Genomic DNA, 18,280 nt, shown 5'->3' with positions numbered 1-18,280 from the left:
AGTCAGACAGGTCTCCTAAAATTGGACTGACCTGCCGTGAGAAACAAGGACATAGTGCTGAGTAGTGCTTGTAACGCTCACCAGCAATCCCGAAAGTTACCGCAGCTAGGGAAGGGTGGGCGATTTCCGTTTCTGAAACAAGGAAGCGTGTCATTCGAACACGTTTTGCAACTGCTCAACATGGACGAGTCACCTGCCATACGATACCGAATACCCTCTTGAGCATGTCCCGGCTCTCCCCATCTGGGAACGTGTATATCGAGGAGCTTTGGAAACCGTTTCCACAGATCCTTCCTTTCCTCCCAGCCGAGCTCCTCGAGCATATCCATACATCGGTCGCATACTACTAGCTCCAACTTCCCGTATTCCACCAGGTTTAGGATGGACTCGAACGGGTCTCCCGCAATCATGTCCTCTGTGCATGTGTCGAGGGACTTGATCATATCCTGGAGCGTAGACGAGCATGATTCCGAAGAAGTGCATAGCGGCGCTATGGAGTGGGTGAATGTGCGCAACACAGCCGCCACCACAGCTATCCGTATGCGGGTCTTCGTCTGAAAGCAGAGACCGAGATCGCGCAGAGCGAGCGTTTCCCTGACCCCATCCTCGCAGATGAAGCCTTGGAAAATCTCCGCGTTCAGCATGGTGCACTGCACAAGAGCGACAGGGAAAAAAGAGAGCTCTCCGGTAAGCCGCGCCAGATTAACAACTCCTATCGCTTCCACCTTCTTCCAGCCAGGGGGCGTCGCAAAATCAAAGTCTTCCAGAGCGTCGAAGCTTGGCGTATAGTGATCCTTGAGGAAGCGCAGGGCCTGTGCGTACAGTCCGGTGAGCTGGTACTTCCGCCCCAACCTGATATACGCTGCGATCTCCCCAAAGGAAGGTTTGTAAGAGACATAGCTGTGTGGTCATCAGCAAGTTACAAGAAAAAATATGAGATTAAGACCAACCGAAGTGATTGTTTTCTTGGCATGTACGCTCGAAGCACATGTCTCACGTCGCCCGAAGAGTCAGATAGCTGCACGACGGGACACGGATCGAGTTGCCCAGGGAAGGCATGCGTTGGGTGCACCTGAGCGAAGATATCGCGCAGAGCAGGTGATTGATCTTCGAGAAGACCTTTGTATACGCGAAACTCCAATTCTCGAGTAGCGAGTATGACAGTGCCGTCAGAAAACCAAAACTCCTTGTCCTCGTGGCAACTTGAAGGTGGCGGGGCAAGCGCGAGTGACGACGAGTCCTTCCAACTCAAGGAACTTGTGGCGTCACCGTCATCGCCTGAGCGTGACCGTTTTCTTGGTGCTCCGGTGTACATAAGTTGTAAACGGGTTATAGTGATGTGCGTGCTGGCACGGGGCAGGGCGCAGCTCTGGTCGCGAATAGTATAGAGCGCTTCATGCGGTTATGTAAGCTCAACGTGCCGCTCAAGTGGCCGGGCCGCTATCGACAAATTGACTACGAGGCCTTCTCAGCTTGTAACCAACCTCACACAACTTCGTGCTTGAGACTCAGCATCCCTTGCGTGCAATGTCCCAGTCTCCACCTTCTCGTAAGCGACTGCGCATGGAGTTGGAGGAGTCTGTGCCGCCTGTCGAGAAGCGCGAGCCTGAGGAAAGCCAACGTTTATCACTCTCCAACCTGGATCCGGCAACAGGACGAGCATGCGATGTCCCAACACTCGTGAAGGACCACGAATTCTGGTTTGACGATGGCACGGTGCTCATTGTCAGCCGAGGCGTCGAGTTTCGTGTCTACAAAGGTCTTCTCGCTGACCACTCCGTCGTATTCAAGGAGCTGTTTTCCCAGCCCCATTCACACCATACGCTCTCCATCAGCGACGAGCAGACTATCAGATGTCCTTTGGTGCACGTTACGGAATCTCCCCAGGAACTGAGGCACCTCCTTCGAGTCTATATGCCGAGGAAGGGGAGGAGGTTCGTAGACTCTCGTTGCGGTGTGGAGACAGTCCCCGGACTGACGGATGTCGTCCGCAACCATAGCTTCTGGGATGTTCCTGGTCCCACGTATGAGGAGATATCCGCGTCGATACGCATGGGGCACAAGTACGATCTCAAGGAGCTGTACGAACAGTCGCTCGCATTCCTGAAGCGCCATTACACCACCGATCTCCGTGTCTGGGCCGAGTCAGACTACTACACGCCCCCAGGCTGGAAGGAGATCTACTCGATCGGAGTCGTGAACCTCGCCCGTCTCGTTGGCGAGACCTCCATCCTCCCCACAGCGCTCCTCGCGTGCACCGTGATGAACGCGGAGATCGTCCGCGGCTTCACGTACGAGGACGGCTCCCAGGAGACGCTCTCCCCAGACGACCTCGGGCTCTGCTTCCAAGCCAAGTCGCGCGTCAGACAGGCGAGCATAGGCGCTGTCGTGCGCACCTTCCGGCGCTCGGTCGCGCCAGGCTGCAAGCAGGCCGCGGCGTGCAAGTCCGCGCTGCGCACAGCGCTGCACGGGCTCGAAGCGTTCATAGACAAGCTGGTCTTGGACGACCCGTTCTTCCCGTTCGAGGAGTTTGTGAAAGACAGGAAGCTTGGGGTCTGCGAGTTTTGCATGAGGTTAGTGAGGCAGCGGAACTGGAACGAGCGCGTGGCAGTTTGGAACTCGCTCCCCGGGCTCTTTGGTCTCGATGTTCCCGGCTGGGGAAACCCACTAGGCCAGCCACCACCAGGAACGCAAGTGCCTGCGCCACCGCCGCCGCAGCCGCCACAACATCCACCACCACCTCCAGTCTGCTTTACGAGCTGGTGAGGTACCTATTGCTTGCTCCATGCACGAATGACTCTAATAGGCACCACTCCGCTGCTCATCTCGGGCCCTTCAGACGTATGTGAATGCACGGAAGGAATTATTGCTTCCTAGGCGGTTGTGATGGTTGACAGTTCCTTACAATCGCACAGCGTTCTCATTCGTGGTTCAATTGACTGACTAGCAATAAAATGGTTCGGCGCCAAAGAGCTGAAGGCGTGGGCTTGTATGCGGTCGACCCGACGGCGCGAGCCGCTGCTGGCGACCCTTGACCGCTACCGCGGGCAGCTATTCTTGGGCAAGTCACTAACAAGACCATTGCAGGCAAGAGAAATTGAACAGGCCATCGCCAAGTCCGAGGCAGGCTTGGACATGAGCACGCTCAGTGGTAGTACTTTCCCACATAGGGCGAGAGCTCCAGCCAGACCTCTTCAAGGACCTTGACAACCTGCTCGGCTGTGGTGGAGGTCTAGAAGTGAACATAACTGTAGTGGAGCGATGACTTTGGCGTTACTTACGAAGGGACCCGTTCGTAAGGTCAATACAGTTCCGTGACGCAGGCCCCCTAACAGCAGACATCTTCCTACGGTCTCGATGTCGGCCAGCTCGCGGAGGTGTGGCTGGTTTCAGTACCGAACGCGGTACAGACTCTCCTGGGACGTAAACAAGTTAAAACGCAAGCCCGCCTCGCTTTCGTCTTGCGGGGGGCGGCAGCGGTCCGGTACACCATGGGCTGCACTGCAACCTTCGAGGCCATGTAGCTGGGTTGGGAATTCCAAAGCGCTTGAACTTGTCCTCCTTGTAGAGCTCGTTCGACGTTGACCGTGCGCGGAGTGTCTTCATCCGGTGCCTTGCAATCCGGGCCGTGGAGATACTACAAGTCAATGGAGCTGTGTGTTTGTGTTGCGAAACGGGAGGCGAGAGGGTGTATTGCATGCGCATTCGGTCCGAAGGCGCTTCAGCGAGATACTCAACCGTCAGTGTATGAATGCATGTAAAAACATGGGACAGAAACAAGCGCCGACTAGCATGTGTCGAAGAAGTGACGTCACGAATCACGCATTGTTCGCATCAGAGTCACGTCCGTAGGGCTCGACTCGTTCAACATCAGCAAAAAAGCGAAACAGATGGTCAGTGCTGACCAGGTTCCGCAATTCTGACCAGATTGGGCAAGGTATGAGAAGTAGATGGTAAACCCGTACCAAATCCGCCAGGTGTGGTCTGCAATGGCCAGATGCCGCGGGGCGCCTGGACATTGATAGCCATTTCTCGCTGAGCATTCGGACAGCAGCTACCATATCATAGGGGAACTAAGGTCAATGATGTACAAATTTGACTGAGCCAATGAACATACACGGTCAGTATCTGGTGCAAATCCTACCATGGATGCCCAAGCTCACGCGAAACCATGCTCAGGAAGTAGCTAACAAATTATCACGCGATTCGAGTTTGTGTTTACAATAATCACTGATAATTGGACGCGAACTACTATACATGGAAGAAGGGAGACATGGAGTTTACTTACGCACACCTAGTGTACACAAAAGAAGGAGGGGTTAGGGTTAGTAGGACTGGCGCTAGCTGAGCAACAGCAAGGACGATTCCGAGACGCAAAGTTACAAGTACACGACAATGTCAATGCAAAACACGAAAGGTCAGTGAGGCGACAAGGCTTACGGAGAGGGAAAGAGCGCAAAGGAATAGTATGCGCACATTGGACATACCTAGATGTCGAAGCCAGGGGGGTGGAACCTAGACATTAGTAGCTATGGTCCTCTTTTCACGACTCACAAAATCAGAGCCCAAGGGGCATGTTGTAGAACTGGCATGTTGTAGCGGGTGATAGGGGAGGGATGCGAAAGTGGTGTCGAGAGGTGGGGGTTTTGCAAGTGAGGGTTCAGGGCAGGGCTGGCAGAATGACAGGCCATTGATTGAGTTGCAAGCCTAGAAAACGCGTCATCGATGAGCAAGATCGAAAAATTATCAGTGGAGAGCACACGTAGAAAGAAGGCAGGGTGCGGATCGTGAAGGGAACGTCACCACACCGGGCAGACGCTCAGAATATTGGCTGTGGACGATGTCGTCCACAGCGACAACACCATCTGACAGCACGCGACACTGCTGAGTTGCCCCGTACTCACACGCTCTGCCCGCATCGGCACTTCAAGCTTCAGCCCCGTGTTCTACCATTGGGCCGGCCGGCTTCTACACCCTGCAATCTGACATGCCGCCGCATGCCGCCACTCATAACTGTGGCGGCCGATGCGTAGATGAGGAGGCGAAGAGTGCGGAGGCGGAGAGAAGGATGGAGGAGGACGAAGAGCGTGCTCGGGAGAGGGAGAAGGAGATCGGGGAGATGTTGGTAAGGAGGAGCGGCTGTGGTACATCGGAGCGAAGGTCTCGATGTATCCGCACTTTCTCTAATGACAAGTGAGTGGTATGAAGTAACAGTACAGGGTGAGTACCTACCTACCATTGCCGGGATCCTTCCGCGCAGATGCTCAACGGCCGGAGTCCGTCGGACGAGATGGGAGTCGGCCGTGATTAGTAGGCGCTTGCGGTCTCCGGAAAGGGTAGGCCAGTTTCGGGCGCCGTGGTCATGGATGACCATTGTTTGCACAATTTGCTGATGAACGTCCACGTCAAGACTCTGCGTCTCTTATCGTCCGTCCTCCCTCACCAAGATGTCCAGCGGCGTCAGAAGGAAAAGAGCGCGCATGGACGAAGAAGACGCGGCTGCAGTGAAAGCTGAACTCCAGGAACTTGAAGGTTCCATGGACGTTGATGCGGCTTCCCCACCGGATCCTGAAGCTCCCCGTTCGGACGCGTCGGGCACCCGAGCGGATGTTTCGGCAAGTAATGTTGACGAGGACGCAGAGGCTTACGTGCAGGACAAAAACCTCTGGTTCCACGATGGCACAGCAATCCTGGTCGCGGCGGGCGTCGGATTCCGTATCTACAAGGGGCTCCTGGCCGAACACTCCCCTGTGTTCAAGGAGCTGTTCTCGCAGGACCATCCACTTCGCACGCTCCCCATAGACGAGACACAAACCATCACGTGTCCGCTTATACAGCTCTCGGACTCGGCACATGATCTACGGTACATCCTACGCGTATATATGCCTCGACGAAACGCCAGGTACGATACTTCGACGTGGACCGTATTATCGTTGCATCTGAACCAACGTGCACTACAGCGTGTACGGGCCCTGTATCCCGTCTTTCGACAAGCTCTCTGCCTCCATCCGTCTGGGACAAAAGTACCAGATCACTCCGCTCTACGAGCAGAGCATCCGGCTGCTGAAAAATTACTACACAGATGATCTTTCGGTCTGGCTCAGGGCTAACAAAAGACCACCAGGGTTCTCAGCTGTGAACGTCATCGGCGTAGTCAATCTCGCACGGCTCACCGGTGAACTTTCCATCCTACCAGCCGCGCTCTACAGATGCACGCTGCTCGACTCAAGGATTGTACGGGGATACAAGCGCGCTGACGGCTCCCAGGAGAATCTGACGCTAGACGATCTCGGCCTTGTCTTCGATGCGAAAACAGAAATCAGGAAGGCCGGCGTTGCGGTCATGCTCCGGGCGTTCAATGGTGGACTGGCAAACGGATGTACGAGGTCCAACACGTGCTCCGCGGCGTTACATGATGCAATGGCCGGCCTTGATGAACACGTCGACCAATTAATCGCCGGCGGCGCTTTCCAAAATTATACCGTGGTGCTGAAGGATAAGAAGTTAGCGGTTTGCACTGCTTGCAAGGAGGCAGTGAACCTCAGACATTCGAAGGAGCGCCAGAGCATGTGGGACCGTTTACCGGAGCTCCTGCGCATTCAAGTGCCTGGATGGGGGGCGGAAAAACCCTTGCCTTGAGAGACGACGACGTGAGGAAACCTTCCATCTGAATGATACTTGTACTGACCAACCGCCGCCTTTCGCAGGTAGCTATGATAGCGGCGGAGCGATGCTGTCTGTTCCGTTCGCCGATTGTACCGTTCTTGATGGGCTTGCCATGATCAAATATCGGGAAAGGCGTTCATGTCGGACGATGCAAGCCTGTTGCCCCGAACAGACAAGGACCATATGTGTTGCCTCTTAGTGGCACAAGCAGACAACAGCGAAGTCAGCTCTGGAGGTAGGAGGCTTGGACGTCTCGATTCGATGAACCGGAATACTGAAAGACGCTGGGGATTGCCATGAATGGGGATATTGTGGCGTTCAGTAACGCCTCTCATCACATAGCTAGCCGTGCAATTTCGGACGCTGAAGTTCGAGTGTTGCCTCAGTAAGATCAAAGGTTCCAAAGTTATCCTCATCCGAAACACAAGAGGTGAGACGAAATCCACTCTATTCTTCCTTCGGTGTAATCAGAGCGAGGGCATTGTCACCCAACCCTGCGAACTTCTTATGAAGTCACCGAAAGCGTTGCATAACGCACCTGAATCTATCACGCACGCGGTTTCTTCTTCGCCGGCCGCCTGACGCACTGGACGAGCTTCAGACCACTCACCTGTGCGTACACCATGTCCTCCCGCGTCACAAGGAAACGAGCTCGCACAGAAGAAGAACCAGCAGAACAACAAATGCATGGTGTGAACATGGACGTCGACTCTCTCAACCCATCGGACCCTGGGCCTACGATGTCTGTGGAGACGGCCAAGCTCGAGGACGCCGGAGACTAATGGCGAGCCACCTGGCGGAACGGGAGCTATCGATATCCAGGCTCTCAAGCGCGACGGGGAGTCCTGGTTCGACGACGGAACGGTCATCCTGCTCGCAGCTGACGTAGAGTTCCGTGTATACAATGGAATCCTATCGGGCCACTCCCCCGTCTTTCAGGACATCTCCGTCCAGGACCACCCCCTTCGGGCCGTCTGTATCGATGAAACGCAGAACATCACCTGTTCAGTCGTCGAATTTTCCGACTCTCCTGAGGATCTGCGGCATGTATTGCGCGCATATATGCCAAGGGAGGACGCAAGGTAAGACACAACTGTAACATTCACCTGGATGTGACCGGACTTACTTCCCGTAGTCTATCTGGGAAGGGACCACCTTCATTCGCCCAGCTCTCCGCCTCTGTCCGCCTCGGAAAGAAGTCCGAAATTCCGCAACTGTACGAACAGTCGCTCGCGGTTCTCAAACAATACTTCACGGACGACTTCTGGACGTGGCGCAGCCAACGCATATGGGTTCCCGAAAGATTCTACACCGTCGAGGCGATTGGCGTGGTCAACCTCGCTCGTCTCACCGGGGAAATGTCGATCCTCCCTACAGCGCTCGTATCCTGTTTGGTGCTTGGATCTGACATCGTCGACGGCTTTGAGAGGGAAGACGGCTTCAAGGAGAATCTCACACTGGAAGACCTCGGCCTCTGCATCCGGGCGCAAGCGGAAATCGGGAAGGCCAGTGTAGGCAGCGTCTTCCGTCGCTTCAAGCCAACCGTCTCTGCCGGGTGCAAGACTGCAGAGTCGTGCGGAGCCGCGTTCCGTAAGGTGTTGTACGGACTTGAACAACGCATGGAAATTCTGATCTCTGGGAATCCTCTCGCCGAGTACACAGCCTATCTAGGGGGAGAGAACATTGGTCTTTGCGCATATTGCCTCGAGATGCTCGAGGACAGAGACGACAAGGGGCGCACGGACATGTGGAAGCGCTTTCCGGATCTGCTAGGGATTGAGGTTCCAGGTTGGGAAGAGGCAGCAACAGTACAGCCCGAGGACCGAGAAACGCTGCATCCTGAGAGGTACAGATGCCTGCTTGGGTATTCTCTTACCACTCCATCGGCTGAAGCGCGAAAACAGGTATCAATTGATAATGCTAGCATGCGTTAGCTACGAACAGTGCAAACACTCCTTCACTACTACTTCTTCGACGTTCCGTTACGCGTGGAGTCTCCACGTGAGTGACTATCCCTGCTCGATCCTGCTCTGTACCTTCGTAAATGCGCTATTCTTTCATGATACAACCCCATCCAGCAACTGGCTGTCGACGGATCCGGTCAGCACTTGCTGCCCGCTGAGCTGAAGGTTCATGATTTGAGGCAGCGTACTCCAAATTGCTCCGAGCTCCTCCTTCCACCTGTTCTCAAGCAGGCCTTCGCACTCTGCGCACACGCCGTGCCTTGCCATCTTTTTAGAGTACCGGCCCCAGCGCGGGAAAGGGTCATTGGGAACGCCGGGGGCTCTGAAGAACGTCGCCTTGATATCCTGCGCGGCCGCCGCAACGCCCGCGGAGCAGGTATCTGGGTGCTCGGTGCAGAGAGAGGTGAACTTTTCCAATGCACGGTACAGCGCGGGAGGGACCGAGCTACAGAGCTCGCGGGAGAGGTTCCTGTGGCGCACGAGGTCCTCTGGCGGGAGGTAGTGAGTGGCGCCGTCGGCCGTCCTGAATCCCGAAGCGAGCTCTTCCTCAGAGAGGGCACAGCAATTGATGAACATCGCCGGGAGAAACGGGTATGCTCCGAACCGCTGGGCGAGGTTGATCCAAGGGATCGTCTGTGTCTTCTCATGATCATCGAGGATGGTGGTAGAGCGATACCAGGCGTCAAAGTGTGGTGGAAAGAGTGTCCGAAGGACGTGTAAAGCCTTCATGACCAGTGCGTACAGATCGTACTTTACACTGACCCGCAGCCACGCGGCGACCTGTTCGAAGGTGGGCACCACGCTGCTCTCCCGATCGCGGGGCCTGGCACCACGTCAGCGCTCAGAACGATGCAAAGGGTTCATGTCCAGTGGGGCTTACCTTCGGGTGGTCATTATCTCTCTGAAAGCGAGCCGCAGGTCCTCTGGATCGTCTGTGAGCTTGATGATCGGTACGTGCTGGAATAACTGCGTGTCCGGCGGTAACGGCCCGTCTAGCATCTCGACGAAAACGGGATCGTGGCCGTTGGTGGAAGCGGCATAGAGAATGCCCTTGTAGACGCGGAAGTGGATTCCTCCAGCTTCGAGGATGACGTTGCCATCCTCGTACCAGAATTCGTCGTCTTTACGAATCACGTGCAGCGGACGGTCCGGTTCCGTGTAGGGAGGTGCCTGCTGGCCTAGCTCAGGAGCACTCGCCGGTCTAACGTAGGAAGGCGCATCCTCCGCTGCTTCTCCTGAGGATCAAAGCTCACGTCAGCGTGGAGCGTTCGAGATGCAGCCACTCGCCTCCGGACTCGCTGTCTATACCAGACTGGTCGGCAGGAGCGTCTTGGGCTCCATATGCCATATGGTCTCCAGCGAAAGAGCGTTCGTCTAGGTCTGAGTTTGAGTGAGTATACCATACTACTAATTCCGCGAACGCTTTTACACACCTCTCGGGTTTCGCGACGAGTCACCCGCCCCCTCTTGCCCGCCTTCGCTGATTGGCCTATCCGCGTCCTCAGACACGTCCGCATCGGAGTACGTCAGTGCCTCTGGGTCGGCGTGCTCGGGCCAATAGGGTAACTCGGCACGAAGGCCAAGAATGTCAGGCAGCTCCAGCCAGACCTCCTTCAGTTTCACCTTCCATTCATTCTCCAGCCAGGCGTGGCACACCCTGCACACACCCTGCCGGTAGACCACGTCCGACAACCATCCCCACATCGGCAATGGATGTGCACTGTTGCGTGCACAATACAACACCCACTCCCTGATCTCGTGGGCAACAACGGGCGACTTCACACTCGCGCTGCACTCCCCTGGGCCTTTGACGCAGGTGGAAGGGGGGTGAAACTCGTCGAGCAGCTCCCAGAGCATCACTGGCAGCCGCGCTCTCAGCTCGCTATGGAGATGCGCCACGCGAGCGTAGTCCTCGGCGCAGAGCCGCTCGGTCGTCCCGTCGGGTAAATCAAACCCACTGACAAGCTGGGCCTCTGGAACCGTGCATGCGAGAAGAAGGGCGGCGGGCACGAAGTACCAGTACTGTAACAGATGCGCTAGATTGACAAGGGGAACGAGGAACTCTGCCCGCTCCTCTAGTGTGCGCAAGAACTTGCGGCCTTCCAGGTCCAGCCATTCGTCAAAATCGCAAGGAAATAGGTCTAGTAGGAAGTCCCGACAATGCGTGATCAACGTGTCCATCCCGTATTTGAACCCGAGTCGAACGCATGCGGACAGGGTCGTGATGTCAAGAAAGCTTGGAGGAGCGGCGCCCATTCTGCACAGCAAGGTTGCGCCATTAGTAGAGATACGGAGCATATGCATACTGGAGCTAGCAAACGCACCTTTGGGGCGGCATGAGTCTCCTCATCACAAGAGTAAGATTTCCAGGGTCATCCGTGAGAGAGATGACTGGGACGCCTTCGTGCATCGGCCCATCATGCCTGCTGAACATTGGCCCCCAAGCAGTTCCCGCTTCGCAAAGAACGCCCTTGTAAACGCGAAATCCGACGCCGCCGCGCGCCACGACAATGACGTTCCCGTCCTCGAACCAGAACTCCTCGTGCCTGCGGTAGACAACGAAAGGCAAGCTTTCGGGGGCGCCGACATCCGTAGGAAGATCGCCGGGACCACCAGACGATTCGGAGGGAGGAAAGGGCGGGGGAGTACATTCGCGCGAACTCGTGAGAACCATGTGTGCGCGAGCGCGCCATGTAGCGCTATCAGGATGTTGCTTAGCCTGCGGGTCGGCGGCGACAGGGTGCGCGCGACCAGCTGATTGAGTAGCCCGTTCACCCACGTAACTGAGCTCGGACGCTGGTTCTCGTGCGGACGGAGGTAGTGGCGCCGGTGCACGCGGAGGGGAATGCACAGCGCTACCTGCAGTTGCGACCGCAGGAGCCGGCCCAGAGGCAGATGGCGAAGGGAGTAGCGTCACTGTGCGCTCACGAAAGGCCGCACGCGCCTGGTAGTCAAGTGGATCAGCATCAAGCGATCTCTGCGCGCACGCAACGAAACGCACCGACGGCATGCTAGAGTCTCGTCGCTGCCAATGCACTGTAGGCTCCTTCGACCGACGACGGAAGATATGTTTCATTGTCCAAGTGGAGAGGGGTAAATGAGTAGATCTTCGGTGTGTAGTGAACGCACATGGCTATCCGGACCTTTTATACCTAAGCACAAGATGTGAGGACAATTGAAGCCAAACGCGTCAGAGAAGGGCGATTACACTTGAGTGGCAGTGGGTAAGGACTTACTGGACGGCACCCAGTGGCGCATGTGTTCCCCTCATGACGGCAAAGTAGCCTGAAGGAGAATCGTGCTATGCCGTCATGCATAAAAGCCATTCGCTAGTAGCAGGATCAGAAGTACCACCTGCTCATCGAGCCATTCGCTATTGTCTCTTTCATGGCCTGTGGCCTGTGAGTTGCCAAAGTGTCAGTTGTGCAAGAGTCATCTCAGCCACGATGGCGCGGGGTGCATCCACATGAGCCCCCGCTAGCTGGATCGAGCATGCATACCTACTTACTATATTCAACAGAGGTACGGAAACATGGGGTATACGCGTACGCGACCGCCGCGGCCACTGCACATTTCGCACATACGAACTTACTCGTCCCTACACTGCAATACCTCGTCATCGTCTTTCAGACTTTTGAGCAACAACCACGCACCTTTTTACGTCTCTGCCCCCAAGTCTTTACCTCAACGGAGACAGGACCCGGCACCCAACCCAGATGCGCATCTCCTCCGCATACAGAGGGCCGAGCACGACTGCGCAGCGGCCACACTAGCCCCAAACGGCACCCTCTTCTCCCTGGCTCCTAGAAGCACTCCTCCTTCTATTCACTCCCATTTGCTACCCTATTCGCTAGGGACCACTTCGGCGGACGAGGCTCAGACGTGGTGGGGACAGTAGAGATCATCCGGAAGCAGGAATTTTGGCTTCAATTCTCGACGCTGGACGATGACGGATTCGCACAGGTTTCGGTGAACATCAGCAACTAATTGAGCTAGCTTGAATTTTCGATGGCAGCTACCTCAGAGTGTATTTAGACGGGCGAGAACAGCGGGACAATAGGCATGGAGTGATGATGTGTTGAAGTTCGCGGGGAGCCAAAGAATAAGAACACAGTGTATTGCGTTTGGGCCGTTTGGCTGAGTTTGCAAACGCATGAGCAGGCGTCGCGAACATATGTATCATGCGATTACCTAAGCATGTCCATATCGGGAATTATACCTACGAGACTGCAATCCGATATTCCAACATGATGGAGGCCACAACGATGAGCACGACGAGCACCGGGAGTCCCACATAAGAGCTGTCGTACTTTGTCTGTTACCGGGCGGTCATATACAGTCTGTCCGATATCCCAGGAACGAGTCCTCCAGTTCTTGGCTTCTTACCCTACGGCAGGGTCGGGCTCTCTCATTGCTGGTTCGGGGGTTACCTGCGCCATTCAGGGCCAAAATGGCCCGGGAACGCAACAACAGCCCGCAGACGGTCTTTCGACAACAGGAAACCAGGGTACGAAAGCCAGCCCTGCTGACCGTCTTACATGATCTATGTCACAATGGCTTCTGTCCAGGCGTCCAATCATCGTCCATGCTGTTCATGGAGGGGCGATCTGCAAGCGTGCGTGTAGGGCTGAGAACTGAAACAAGCCGCCAGACACCGTTTGACAACATCAATAGACTACTACGTATGCTCTGCGTCTGGGTACTTCAGTGCTGAAGGAACAGGCATCGTAGGGCCCGATACGCACCGTCGCCCGTAGAAGAGTGGGAACGCTAAGGATCAGTATCATCGTCCACGAGCCTACGAGCCTGCCTAGAAACATGTTAGGTGAGCCAGTAGTAGTCGCAATGAAAGAGGGGATATCTCACCACTTGCGGTGCGGCTTACAATCGCCTGCCATATACCAACAGTCGTTCGGCGCTGGCAAGTGCTGAACTAGGACGTCTTCCTACCTCTTACGCTGCTTCTTCTCCCTTGGGCGGAGACGGAGGAAGCTCTAGTATCGGTTGGATCCACCCCGGGACCTCGATCCCCAGTAGTTCCGGCAGCTTTCCCCACACGCCCCTGCGCTCCTTCCACTTCCGCTCGCGCACCATAGAGGCACACTGGGCACAAACCCCCAGAACATGCCCCTCGGGAAGGAACTGCGCTTGCGGCATGAACGGATCGCCGTTCGTGAGCACCCGGACGTGCCCTTCGAGGCTGAGCAAGGCGTCGCGGAGCGCGGTCCTGCACACCTTCCGTGTAGCACACTCCTTGCAGGGCGTAGGGTGGAATGTGCGCAGGATAACGCCGACCGTCGCCTCGTGGATCCTGCTCGTCGCGTCGAAGCAGACGGCGAGGTCGTCGGGAGACAGCGTCTCCCGCGAGCCGTCTTCCCGGACGAGCCCGTGTACGACCGCAGACCCCGCCCATATGCACGCGATGAACGCCGCGGGAAGTAAAGACGACTCTCCGGTGAGCCGCGCGAGGTTGACGACGCCGAGCACCTGGACGTCGTCCCAGTTGGGCGGCATCCAGCTCGGCTGCTTGTACCAGACGTCGAAGTCGCTGGGGAAGTGCCGCCTGAGCACGTGCAGGGACTGGCTGACAAGCTCCGCGATCTGGTACTTCTCTCCCAGACGGATGCATGCCGATATCTCATGGAAGGAGGGCTCCCTTGCGTCGTACAAGCTGTGGCAAAATCGTGATGAGAACCTGAAGTCGCCGGCCTGGTTGTCGGTATGTCCACGTACCTCCGCATTCGTCCAGCAATGCATACGCGTAGCAGGTGGCGCAAGTCGTCAGGGGAATCGGAGACACGGACGACCGGACACGGGATGTCATGCCCGTCACCTAAGGGTACGTCACGAACCGGATGTTTCCTGGCAAACAAATCCTTCAACACCGGAGAATACGCCGCGAGGAGGCCCTTGTAGACGCGGAACTCGATAGTCCCGGCTACGAGGATCACGGTGCCGTCGCCGAGCCAAAACTCGCCGTCGTTATACAACATGCCTTCGTCATCTGGTCGACTGTGTTCTTGTGCTCGCTCGGCATCGCAACCCACGGTATCGTCCTGCGAGCCTCGTACACGCTTTGGAGGGGGGACGTCTTCCGTTTCTTCTTCTTCCTCCTCCTCCTCCTCCTCGTCATCGCGCGTCCACTTTTCAATTATAGGGCTCGACATGAGCAAGGGAAGATGGATTCTAGATCAGTCAGTCGTACGGACAAGCTCAAGGAAGGACAATTGTCACAAGAGACGACGGCGTGGCAGTTGGCTGGCTGGGTGTAGACACGGTCAACTAGCGCATTACGTACTTCGGCAATCGTCCAAGCGAGCCGCACATTACGCGACGCCGGACTCGAAAAGAATCAAATGCAGCGCCGGCCGCAACCAGCACAAGGGGCAGCGGCAGCATCGCCCAAGAGGCGGGCAGGATTGTTTGAAGGCCTATGCACAACTCTCGAGAGGTAGAAGGGCTTCCACTACGGACGTTCTGGCTGTTGGCCAACCTCGCCGGAACTGGTACATGTATTCTTCCAAGCCAGGAAATTCCACTACCAGCACAAGGCAGCAAGCATGCCGTACGACCATGACTGTAAAAAGGGCCCAGGCCGTTCAAGATCAGCTGCACATCCGGACGCGCCACATTGCCTGAAGATGACCGAATGTACTGCGCCGCACAAGGCGAGCGGGTTGCGTGCGTTCATGATGACGCACGTTGTAGCCCAGGCCTGCGCTCGTTCGGCACCTTGTTATGGATGCGAAACTCACGTATAAGGTTCGGGCCGGGGCAGGGACGAGAAGCGAAGCACGTTGTGGGCCGAGATTGCAGGCGCATGTTGACCTGCATCGAATGGTGTGCGTGCCAGATCCCTCCCGAATCTCGGTGCGTAATCGGGTGCCACACACACCGGGTTCCGCACGCAGATAAGCATGTCGTTCCCTACGTTCTTGGATCTCGAAGGAAGCCGTCGACGTTCTCGGGTCGGAGGCTCGTTCAAGACTGGCCACCGCACGTACGCGGCAGTAGTATGCTGCAGCTGCGTGGTTAGTTGGAAGGGATCTTGCAAGGTGTGGCGGGATGTTGAGTCCTGCTCATCGCTCGGTGTCCGTCCTGCACCGGCGGCTCCTCGACCTAGCTGACGACCTAGGCTCGAGTGAGCTTCGCTGTCAAACTCAGTGAAAGCTGGGACTCAGCCGAGTCCGTCATCAGAGACTAGTACTATCGTCACTCACCGCAATGGCATCTCGCTTTCCAACGACTGCGAAACGCGCAGCTCCCGAAGCTGGGGGCAGGCTCCGTACACGCCGGGGCCAAAAGATAACAGGGATCACAGCCCCTCATTGGATGCTACTGCATGCAACATTTTCTGTGAAAAAAGGTTCAGCGATCTCAACAGACGGCTTATGACCGGTACCGAGGTACCTCTTGTGTCTGCACGGGCAGGCCGTAAGCTAGAGCTCCTACAGACGCACGTATCACGCGATACGAGCCGGAGACAATCGCGAAGCGAAGTTGTAAATTGGGAGCCCGGATAGCGTCTCTACGTCGCCGTCTCCAAGATGCAGGGAAGTACCAAGCAGCGTGCAGCACGGACAAGAGAAGGATACAGAGGGGATACAGCGGCGGATTAAGTACAACAGCAAGTGCGTGGATATCGTACAGCTATAGCTATAGTCGACAGCTAGAATACCGCAGTAGAACCCGGGGTCGGCGAACTGTCGAACTGTATGTCGACGGTGGTGGTCGAAGGCAAGGTCGGACACCGAGCGCATGGCGGCATTTCGGGCTTTTTCCGCTGCCGGAGCGCTCGCGAGGACGCTATGGGCGCTCCGTCACGGTCACTGGCAGTCCGGGTGTTTCGCTTGGATCATGTTCTGCACCGTTTTCTTGTCGACGACGACCTGTGCACGCGAGTGACGACAGTTGTGAGCACACGAAAACACGATAGATGGTTTCGGATCCCTACAGCCTGGCATCGACATGCGACGGTCGGCGAATGGGCATGTGCTGCGCTCGTTTTGCATTTCGGGGAGCGGCAGTCGACACGCTCGCCTGTGTAGTAACGTCCGTGGAAGTGCTTAGAAAGGGCGAATATGAGTACGGGCTGCCCGAGAAGAACAGCGGAGCAGCGTACCTGGCAGCCACGATAGAAATCCCCGATGCTAGAACAAAGCGATATGGAAGAAGGATCAGCACAGTTCCGGAGAGTCCAGGTTTCGACCGCGCTACGTAGGTGGGAAGCAGGCTTACACTTCGTGCTCGCACATGGCAGTCGTATATGTCCTCACGGAGAACGAATGAGTCCCGCTTCCAGCACTAGGAAGCTCTGCGACAAAAGTAGAGGAATACGAGGATGGGAAGTGGCAGGGACGTCGCCTCAGCGGGTAGATAAGGTCGCGCACGCGAGCTGGAAGCTCCCCCTGCCATATCGTGACCACAAAGAAGCTAGGTAGTGTGCGGCGAAGCGACACGGCGCACGTCCCTGCGGTGATAGCTACGGGGCGCGGCCACAAACAGTCTGTCAAGTCACGAATCCATCCGCAGCCAGTCAACCGACGAGCCTCGAGGGTTGATGGCGAGAAGCACGTACTGATCTCGGTGTCCGGACGAGAAGCACGCTGTCGGGAGCTAACACAGAATATTTCCACGCCAGGGACGGGGTGCCACTCGAGCATCCGAGCGCGAGCTATGGTAGACTGCAGTCGAAGACGACAGTTAATTTCCCAACTGCTGGCCTGATACGCGCCGCTGCGTGTCTGCACGTCCCCCATTGTCAGCGACGATGGATGTGGTGAAACACGTCGGGGGTACGCACAGATAAAGAAAGGGCTTGGAAAATGCGGCGTGCACGAGTGCGTGCCACTGACGTCGCGCGCCGAGCTCTACCCGTGTGTTCGGACTTCGCGCGGCGGGAGGCACCTTCGCTACGCGCGCGCACCCTTTTTGGTGTGGCATCCCTGGCACCTTGCCCTTTGTATGTTGCATCAAGTGATGCCTGCCTAGGCGTATTTGTCTTCTATCTTCTTCCTGTCTTCCTTCTTCCTTCTTTCTTCTCGTGCCAACCCATGAGAGCGCAAGTGACGTAAACGCGCCGCGCGACACGCCAGGGGTGAACAAAGAGGTAGCAGGACACGCCTAACAGATGGGCAGTGTGGGCGAAGCCAGGAAGGAACGCGGGAGAGGCAACTATGTAATGCGAACGCAGTTCATGCGTGGTGCGGAATGAAGAACAAGAAGTGCATAGGCAGTCTAGCGCGGCCGAATCAGTCAGTTTCGAAGCGCGGGTGCTTGCCGAGGTCAGATATGACGCAGCCTCGCCTGGTGCGGGACCGACACCGGCCGTCCGCGCGAATACATCCGAAGGAGGATGATAGTCATCGCGTTCTATAAGAATACATCTATGGTATAGTACATTGGAGCCATCGTAGGGCATTATAACAGGCGGAGCTACACGACGCGCCAAATCACGGAGGTGGGAGAACGACAGCAAGGCCCAGGAGTCGGAGTCCGGGAAGGATTGATACAATACATACGAACGAGAGTGTGTGAGAACCCTGAGGCGAAGAAGTACAAGTATGGGAATGCCGAGGGAGAACGGAGGGCAGGGCGGCGGCATTAAGGGTACAGTCGGGACCCTGTAGCGATACACCAGTGTCAGGATG

General features: G+C 56.4%; 8 protein-coding genes across 8 annotated transcripts; 4 read left to right on the top strand and 4 right to left on the bottom strand.

Moving 5' to 3' along the window:
* Window positions 1–77: 77 nt before the first annotated feature.
* DICSQDRAFT_63216 (uncharacterized protein) lies at window positions 78–1,315 on the bottom strand (the record flags this gene model as incomplete). Its single annotated transcript, XM_007366867.1, has 2 exons — window positions 78–900; window positions 951–1,315. The coding sequence occupies 2 exons, from the start codon at window positions 1,313–1,315 to the stop codon at window positions 78–80; spliced, it is 1,188 nt and encodes a 395-aa protein (XP_007366929.1).
* Window positions 1,316–1,563: 248 nt separating this feature from the next.
* DICSQDRAFT_63339 (uncharacterized protein) lies at window positions 1,564–2,766 on the top strand (the record flags this gene model as incomplete). The annotated part of the gene is made up of 2 exons (XM_007366866.1): window positions 1,564–1,965; window positions 2,035–2,766. The coding sequence occupies 2 exons, from the start codon at window positions 1,564–1,566 to the stop codon at window positions 2,764–2,766; spliced, it is 1,134 nt and encodes a 377-aa protein (XP_007366928.1).
* Window positions 2,767–5,447: 2,681 nt separating this feature from the next.
* DICSQDRAFT_181403 (uncharacterized protein) lies at window positions 5,448–6,639 on the top strand (the record flags this gene model as incomplete). The annotated part of the gene is made up of 2 exons (XM_007366865.1): window positions 5,448–5,902; window positions 5,961–6,639. The coding sequence occupies 2 exons, from the start codon at window positions 5,448–5,450 to the stop codon at window positions 6,637–6,639; spliced, it is 1,134 nt and encodes a 377-aa protein (XP_007366927.1).
* A 236-nt stretch (window positions 6,640–6,875) lies between these two features.
* DICSQDRAFT_181402 (uncharacterized protein) lies at window positions 6,876–8,600 on the top strand (the record flags this gene model as incomplete). The annotated part of the gene is made up of 3 exons (XM_007366864.1): window positions 6,876–7,412; window positions 7,489–7,748; window positions 7,802–8,600. The coding sequence occupies exons 1-3, from the start codon at window positions 7,290–7,292 to the stop codon at window positions 8,598–8,600; spliced, it is 1,182 nt and encodes a 393-aa protein (XP_007366926.1). The 5' UTR covers window positions 6,876–7,289.
* Window positions 8,601–10,401: 1,801 nt separating this feature from the next.
* DICSQDRAFT_137590 (uncharacterized protein) lies at window positions 10,402–11,341 on the bottom strand (the record flags this gene model as incomplete). Its single annotated transcript, XM_007366863.1, has 2 exons — window positions 10,955–11,341; window positions 10,402–10,887 (listed from the first exon to the last, which is right to left on the bottom strand). Coding segments are annotated over exons 1-2 (532 nt in total), but the record flags the coding sequence as incomplete, so codon positions are not given.
* A 334-nt stretch (window positions 11,342–11,675) lies between these two features.
* DICSQDRAFT_137589 (uncharacterized protein) lies at window positions 11,676–12,454 on the top strand. Its single transcript, XM_007366862.1, has 4 exons — window positions 11,676–11,782; window positions 11,867–12,029; window positions 12,131–12,228; window positions 12,284–12,454. Exons 2-4 carry the CDS (start codon window positions 12,018–12,020, stop codon window positions 12,435–12,437), a joined length of 264 nt encoding a protein of 87 aa, XP_007366924.1. The 5' UTR covers window positions 11,676–11,782; window positions 11,867–12,017; the 3' UTR covers window positions 12,438–12,454.
* A 1,115-nt stretch (window positions 12,455–13,569) lies between these two features.
* Window positions 13,570–14,665, bottom strand: DICSQDRAFT_88072 (uncharacterized protein). Its single transcript, XM_007366861.1, has 2 exons — window positions 14,364–14,665; window positions 13,570–14,301 (listed from the first exon to the last, which is right to left on the bottom strand). Exons 1-2 carry the CDS (start codon window positions 14,621–14,623, stop codon window positions 13,584–13,586), a joined length of 978 nt encoding a protein of 325 aa, XP_007366923.1. The 5' UTR covers window positions 14,624–14,665; the 3' UTR covers window positions 13,570–13,583.
* Window positions 14,666–16,360: 1,695 nt separating this feature from the next.
* On the bottom strand, window positions 16,361–17,228 carry DICSQDRAFT_88070 (uncharacterized protein). Its single transcript, XM_007366860.1, has 5 exons — window positions 17,209–17,228; window positions 16,869–17,136; window positions 16,753–16,780; window positions 16,585–16,695; window positions 16,361–16,519 (listed from the first exon to the last, which is right to left on the bottom strand). Exons 2-5 carry the CDS (start codon window positions 16,883–16,885, stop codon window positions 16,457–16,459), a joined length of 219 nt encoding a protein of 72 aa, XP_007366922.1. The 5' UTR covers window positions 16,886–17,136; window positions 17,209–17,228; the 3' UTR covers window positions 16,361–16,456.
* Between the last annotated feature and the right edge of the window lie 1,052 nt (window positions 17,229–18,280).

The sequence above is a fragment of the Dichomitus squalens genome (genome assembly GCF_000275845.1).
Source record: "Dichomitus squalens LYAD-421 SS1 unplaced genomic scaffold DICSQscaffold_21, whole genome shotgun sequence".
NCBI lineage: Eukaryota > Fungi > Basidiomycota > Agaricomycetes > Polyporales > Polyporaceae > Dichomitus > Dichomitus squalens.
Note: the sequence above shows the minus strand (reverse complement) of the source record. Positions and strands in the feature narration are given on the sequence as shown.